Below are 7,584 nucleotides of genomic sequence, written 5' to 3' on the forward strand. Positions count from 1 at the left end.
AAGTGCTCTGGAGAACCTGGGGCACCCTCAGGCTCATAAGGCATTGCTTGAGAGCCTACTTGGTCAGTTTTTAGCACAATCAAAATTCCAGAAGGCGAGACCAGGAGTTAACAGAGATGAGCTTGAAAAGACAACATCTACATCTTTTTGAGGGGGAGAAGTGGAGAGGAGGGTGTGCTGATCTTCCCTGTGGTATCCAGTGACAGGACACAACACACAGGAGTAGCTCAAGGCTGCATTAGGAAACGTTCAGACTTCCCATTAGGAAACATTTCTTTACCGAGGGGGTAGTCAAATGGAACAGGGTTCCTAAAGAGGTGTTCAGAGCCTCAAGCCTATCAGTAGTGAAAAGGCATTTGTACATTGTAATAATATATGTATCCTTAATAGCAGTTGGACTAGATGTTCATTGTAGGCCCTGGGTCCCTTCAAACGGAGCTATTCTATACAGCTGAACAGAGCACTGCTCACAGATCAGAATAACCTGACTCCAACTGTTATTTTGTCCTTGACATTGGGAAACGGATGTAGGCAAAAATTTTACTGTTACCTGTACATAATGTTATTTGCCTCCTTCTTTGAAGCACCACATTTGGAGACTCTTCGTTGTCTTGTCTCCCATAAGGGGAATTCTGTGACTTCTGGCATGGATTATATGCTCAGGTAGCCTGAAGCGATATATTCAACCTGCCAGTCAACCTGCCTTGAACAGAGGCCAGAGACCCTTGGGTTGAAAAGAGTTAGCACCTTTCTCTGAAAAAACCCAACTGCAAAGTCCCTGTTAGCAGCCTGCAAAAATACATCCAGCACTGCAGGCACAAGCCAGCTCAAAGCCGCACTGGTCTTTCCCCACAGCTTGTCCCAGTCCTGTCTGAGAGACAACAAACTGGGATTTACCAACTGGCAAGCTCTTAGATATCTTTCAGAATTGATGCCATTTGCCAGAGGTGGTCTTCATACCTGAGGAGAAGGACTAGTATTGGGACTTCAGCAGGTTGCCCTTCCCAGCCAGTACAGTCAACTTTGGTAAGCAGTAGGGCAGGCGTGTCTGGAAGAGATTGCTAGGCAGTTTACACTGCACTAGGTGCATTCATCAAGACCTGTTTCTGCCAGCTAGTCACAACCTTAAAATGTAAGTATCTTGTAGTGAGCCTACCCAAAAGGAGAAACATCAGAACCCTCTTCTGTACCTGTACCACCAGCTCTTACAGCTCCAATTTCCTCTGAATTCAGTCTGCAGTCATCACGTAACCCCTGAAATGCATTTCAAGCCACCAGGGAGGGAAGTGTTTTCTCCTGTAAATACTGAAGCACCTGTAACAAAGGGTATCAGGCCCACACACTCGTATGCCCTATGTTGTGTCAAGGAGGAACTTATGGCAGACCTCAGCTGACCAGTGCTATCTTTTGTCACCCAGCCCTTATGACTGAGCTTACTCTATTTCCAGCCTAGAAACTGCTCTATTATTCTGACATCTAGTAAGATTTCTGACTACCTATGAACACAGCTGAGATTCCAATTTTCTAACTTCAATTTCAGCACTAGAAGAATTGTTTTTCTGTCTAAGGTTAGCTCTGAAAAAGCCAGAAGACATAAGTGTGGCTACTTCAAAAGAGCTGGTGATGCACTTAATGCAAGTATGTGAATCCACCATCCACGCATTTTGCAAGCAACTGGACATAAGAATGATTTCCTCTCCTTTCTTTAAACAGGTGTTTTTTTTTTTTTTTTTTTTTTTTTTTTTTTTTTTTTTTTTTTCCAGGAGACAAGTGGTACATGTGGCTTTGAAGCTGTGGTGCAGTCTTCCTCAGCAGTAATTTCAAGGAAAGTGTAAGTCTGCACAATTTGATGTTTTATTTATTTTTTCTGAAGGGTATTGTACACCAAATATCCCAATGGCAGGAAAGCGCATTCAATGTGTTTAGAAGCCAAACAGTCACTTTCATTTTAACAAACACAATTACAAAGTAAAAATAAACCACAAAATAATGAACTGCATGTTCATAACATACAAAAATTGCTGCCTACTCAGTAGGTAACTACGACATTCCAACTCCTGAATATATATATATAAATTTACATTTCTGTAACAAAAATAGACTTTGGGAGGTGAGGGGAAGAGGGTGTGTGTGGAGGGGTTTGTTTGTTTGTTTTTCCCTTACATTCCATCCCCTGGCCCTTTCTCTTGCTCCTGTCCCCACCCATTCCCTGCTCTTCCTTACATTCTTTGAGTAACATCCCTTCCACTTTAAGGCAAGATGCAAAGCATCCACTCACACAAACGCATGACGTCAGCAAGGCTTCACAAAAAGGCACCAAGACTTGAAACTTTTAAAACGAAACTTCTGCCACATGTGAGAGTCTCATCAGGTGATATTTACATAGCATCACTCCAACATGCTCAAATACAGTAAGTGCTGTTCCCAAAGAAGTTTGGAACGCATTTTAGCATTGCCACTGAAATAGAATTAACACTTAGAAAATATGTCCCTGCAAACTCCAAATTATACAATATGAATATGCAAAGATTTTTTCAACATCAATAGTACCTAAAGGAAAGCAAAACCATGGCACATGTACAATTTACATCAGCTAGATACTTAATCAAAAGTCCTTTCTTCCTAATAAAAGACTATTGTTTACGGGGAAAATTATATCGAACTTATATCCACAGTCCATGCAAATTAAGTCATTCAACAGAGGTGGAAAACTTAAGCAGCAGTTGTTTCAGGCAGCTGATGTTTAAACTAAATAGCCTTGCAACGTATGGTGGTGTGGGAGTAATTGGAGACTCCATGTCTGATAATACCAATGGAAAAGGCGAATTCTCCTGTTCCAGAAGGTCGTCTCAGCAGATCTCAATTGTCCTTGGAGAAAAGGCTGAGTTCATGTCTGAAAGTGCGGAGGTCACCTGTGAGCTGAAGTTGTTGGTGACTCCTGGAGATGAGAAGGAGGTGGCCACTTGGGTCTGAAAAGTGGCAGTGCCAGAGGGGTAAGTGGTTGCTATAGAAGGGGATGGGAACGTGGTGTGTGCAGGGGAGGGATAGGAAGAGGGAGCAGGAGAAGAATACGCTGTGCGCACTGGGGAGGGATAAGTGCTGGCGATGGAGGAAGGGTAGGATGTAGTCACAGAGGATGAATAGGCAGGAACTGGGGAAGCAGTTGAGGCTGGAGCTGCCTTCTCCACTTTCTTGTCCTTCTGCCTAAGGTGGATTTTAGTGTGCCTCTTCCTCTCATCACTTCTGGCAAACTTTCTGCCACAAATGTCACAAGCAAATGGCTTCTCTCCTGTGTGTGTGCGGATGTGCGTAGTCAAGTGGTCACTCCTGCTGAAGTTCCGCATGCAGATGCGGCACTGGAAAGGTTTCTGTCCCGTGTGGATCCGTATGTGCCGCGTTAGCTCATCAGATCGTGAAAACCTCCGGTCACAGGACTCCACTGGGCAGGCATAGGGACGCTCATGAGGAGGTGTCTTGCTGGGACGGTTTGGGTATTTCCTCATCCTGCTGGGCTTGATCAGCTGGGACTGATAATTAGTGTTGAGGGTCTTCAACTCTTGGGAGCCAGTCTGCGTAGCAAATGCCTTAATAGTGGACAGTGGTGTGAGGGAAGGCTGCTGTGCTCTGGTCTCAAGGGCTGGGAAGGGCTTCTGATCAGCTGGAACAAGACTGAGCTCACCCTGTTGCTGAGGGAACAAGTAATCCGGGATCATTGGCACCTGAAAGTTGGTTTTAGCAGTCGGATAAGCTGGAGGTGGATACTGTATGGGGGCTCCAGAGGGGTTGGGGAAGGACTGGGTCTGGGATTCAGGGAAAATGTCAGAGCTGGAATTGGGAAATGTTGGTGCAGCTGAATAAATTGGATTGTTCTCGCTGGCTTGGACGGAACAGCTCAATGGGGAGCTCTGCGAGGAGGATGGTGATGATGAAGTAGGCGTAGAGGTGGGAGGTGCATTAGCCATGCCCACCAGCCCACTGACGAGGCTGAAGAGGGGCTCTGGCCATAGGGGGTTGCTGCTGTTGGGGGCCGGCTCTAAGGAGAAGCGCCCCGTGTAGGTTATCGGTGGCAGTCGCGTCGTTTGGTTGGGATAGCTGGTTTCTGGCAGGGTTTTCTCGTTGTTCAGGGAGATTTCGGGAAAAGTGTCTGCAAAGAGAGGAATAGCAATTAATTCCAGCAGCCACTGCAGCTGCTGCCGGTGCTTCGCGAGCCATCCCTCTCACAGCGCAGCCCCAGATTCTGGTTAATTACTAATTGAGCGTAACATATTGCAGAGTCGCTGGCAGTTCTCCAGCCGCAGCTAGTCCGGAGCCGCTGACGCACACAGGAGAATCCCCCCGCGCGGCCGCCGGGACAGAGGCGACGCTGCAGCGCGGAATTCCCGCAGGCGTCGCTGCCCCCGCTGCAGACCGGGACTCCCCGCCCGCCTGGGCGAGGTCAGCGCGCTTACCTGCCGCGAGGTGCTCGAAGTGCTGCTCTCCGGGCTCCCCGGCGGCGCCGAAGCCCGCACTCTCGGGTGCCCCGGGCGGGGCAAGGAACTGCGGGCCCCCGCCGCTGAGCAGCATCATCTCCTCCAGCTTGGGATAGTGAGTGTCCATGGCGGGGGGCGAGTGCGGGAAGGCGCCAAAGGGGTCGGAGATCTGCAGCGGGGGCAGGAGCTGCATCTCTGCCTTGGCCGCGGCCATGAGGGCGCCGGGGTCCGATTCTGACGGGTGATGGCGCTGCCGCCGCGGGCCCGGGGGACGGACCGGCTGCGGGGAGGCGGCCGTCGCCTGCTCTGCGCCCCGCGCCGCTGTCGCCCCGGCGCTGCCCGCTGAAAGCGCTCGGCTCCCCGCCCGGGGCTCCCCCCGGCTCTGCCCGCTGGAAGCGCTCGGCTCCCCGCCCGCCCCGGCACCGCCTCTATATATCGGGTCTCACCGGCCGCAGCCCGCCCCAGCCCTGACGTACATGGCCATATATGGAAAGCAGGAAGCCCTTATATGGATGCGGGCCGGAGGACCCCTCCTGGCGTCAGAGCCTGGCACCGGGGAAAGCCGGGCCGGGGGGCCCCGCCCGCCCCGGGCTGAGGGCCCCGCGCCCGGTGCAAGTCTGCCCCCCGCCATGGGCAGCGCCGCCGCAGCGCTGCCGCAGCATCGCCGGTCCCGGGAGATGGGGTCCCCGGCCCCCGCCGGCCCCGGCCCGCCCGCCGGAAGCCCCCGCCGTACTTTCCATATTAGGAAACAACCTTATAAGTCTCGATTCCGGCGGGCTCTTCCTGCTCCTTATATGGCGATTCCGGCCCCGGGTTGGGGGTGCGCAGAGCCGGCCTGCAGCCGAGCGCGCGCCCGCCCCCAGGCAACAGGAGCACGCGGAAGCCCCGGGCTGCGGAAGAGCGAGGCTGCTGCCCGGGCAGGTGGCGCAGGAGTCTCGGGGAGCACCCGGCAGACCCCGGGGTCGCCGCCGTGTTTTTGCGGGCAGAACTCCCCCTCGCCCCCACCCCGTTTGCTCAGCTCGCACTACTCGCCTCCCCTCCGTCTCGGCGGAGGAGCCAAGCGCCGGCGGCTAACGCTCAGAGGTGCCGCGCCCGGGGCAGCCTCGATGTGGAGTTTTCTGGGTGCTGGCAGCGCGCCCAAGACAGGAGCTGCCCGCTCCCGGAAAAGGCAATCTCCGGGATTCCAGCGGCCTGTCGGGATCGCCCTGCTCCGCCCGCTCCCGACGAGAGTGGCGGTGGTCTGCCCGAAGCGCCAGACCGGGACAGATCCCGGCTCCGTGCGCCTCCACGTAGCGGAGAACGAGGCACTGATAAACAGAGAGCCTCAGGTACTACATGGCCACAGCCACCACTGACTTCAGCGCGATGAAAAGCGACAGCGCTCGGGACTCTGCTCTCGCGGCCTTAGGATCGTCCCCTGACACAGATACGGCTCTTTCCTGCCCTCCCCGCAAAGCGCTGGCTGCGCCCTGCACCGACTCCGCACGGAACCCTCGGCGGCCTGCTCGACGCAACACGCACGCCGAGGAGCCGCGGAAGGACGCTCGGCAGGCCGGGGGAGCCTCCCGCGCTATAAATAGCCGCTCGCCGCGGCCGCCGCCCCGCCCCGCCCGGGCAGCCCCGCTGCCGGCGCGCGGGGCTCCCCTGGCGCCGGGCCAGGCGGCACCGGCGACGCAGTGCGGCCGCAGTGCGCGTGCGCGGCCGCGGCGGCCAGGGCTTCCCCGCAGTGCGCGGGGCTCCGCGGGCGGGGCCGCCGCTGCCGCCTGCAGCCCGGGGCTTGGGGGGGCCCGATGCCGGCGACCGGGCCTGAAGCTCCGCGGCGCACGGTCGCCCCATCGTCAGGTGCAGCGCGGGACTTGCCGGGGGGTCGGCTCGCGGCCGTCTGCGGCTTCATGTTCATGTTTTAACAGAAGTACCTATGAACTCTTTACCATACCGCTTTTCTGCTTAACCTGAAGTATCTATGCGGAGTACTCTCCCTCTTGTATGACAGTTCACTAAGAAACAAAGCCAAAGTGCTTCCTGTGCACTCAACATGTTATGGCAAGGTCAGCAATTTACTGTTTTGAAAGTTTGTCTTCCAGCTTTCAAACCCCATGAGGTTTTTTTCCCACTCTCACTGCAGTGCTGGATAGAAAGGAACATGAAAAATGGATGGCTTTTGTTTTGCTGTGTTTGCCGATGGAGCTGGCCAGGATCTATAAATACCATGTTAAATAAGTCAGCGTAAGAGGTTAATGGGAGTTTAAATTACAGTCAGTATGAATATGTTTTAGGGATTTCTAGAGTAGGAGATCAGGTATTGAAGACATTCCTAGTTACAGTGCCTTCCTATGGATACTATCAGTGTTCATTCTGTATTCGATGGACTACTACATGGTGTAAATAAGGTGGCAAATTTCCTCATATTTGTATCCTATGGCAGATAAAAATACAGTGCTCGTTATTACTTTGAATCAGAAGGGAATTAAAAAATGCACGTAATAGCCAAATATCTTTCTTCCTCTCACTTATCTTGTTTTAAATGTGAGTACACCACCTATCACTTTGTCTTGGCAGTAAGCTCATAAGAACTATAATTTGGGGTTTCTATATTGTATTTTTAATTGGACGCTTTTTTCCTTCCAGTTTCCTTTCATGAGTGCTAATACATACATTGCTGCAATCACTTGGATGAGCCTGTATGTTGAAACCACCTAAAGACCTGCACTAGAAAAGGTACTCTGATCTTACTGTGTTCTTCATAAATCTGTCCTTACAGAGGCCTTGCTGTCATCCTCAGTGACTGTCAAAAGCTCAATAGGCTACAGCCTTTCTCCTCCCCTAGGTTTAATATTTTTTTGTTTTATTCCTAATTGTAGATTTAAATTATGCAAGTCATTTGCATTTCTTGTACACAATTTTCTAGGTTAGGGGATCAGTATTTTTTAACTATTCCTGAAATGTCCATCTGTCTTCAAATTTTTTATTTGAAAATACAGAATACAGAGCAGGGGGGAACAGGCGGGCAAATCCTCCTTAGGAAGCAAGCTTTAAGGAAACTAAGCTTGCAATTGCTGAGTGTCAGTGCTGCTGCTGGCTCAGTATCCATGGAAACTTGATTTCCCATCTTGCT

The 7,584-nt window shown here is 52.2% G+C and overlaps 1 protein-coding gene across 1 annotated transcript; it reads right to left on the bottom strand.

The window, feature by feature from the left end:
• Positions 1–1,832: 1,832 nt before the first annotated feature.
• On the bottom strand, positions 1,833–4,860 carry EGR1 (early growth response 1). Its single transcript, XM_066197073.1, has 2 exons — positions 4,449–4,860; positions 1,833–4,144 (listed from the first exon to the last, which is right to left on the bottom strand). The coding sequence occupies exons 1-2, from the start codon at positions 4,681–4,683 to the stop codon at positions 2,850–2,852; spliced, it is 1,530 nt and encodes a 509-aa protein (XP_066053170.1). The 5' UTR covers positions 4,684–4,860; the 3' UTR covers positions 1,833–2,849.
• Positions 4,861–7,584: the final 2,724 nt, after the last annotated feature.

This window comes from Chamaea fasciata, unplaced genomic scaffold (genome assembly GCF_029207755.1).
Source record: "Chamaea fasciata isolate MVZ Bird 193981 ecotype frontalis unplaced genomic scaffold, bChaFas1.0.hap1 SCAF_15, whole genome shotgun sequence".
Lineage (NCBI taxonomy): Eukaryota > Metazoa > Chordata > Aves > Passeriformes > Sylviidae > Chamaea > Chamaea fasciata.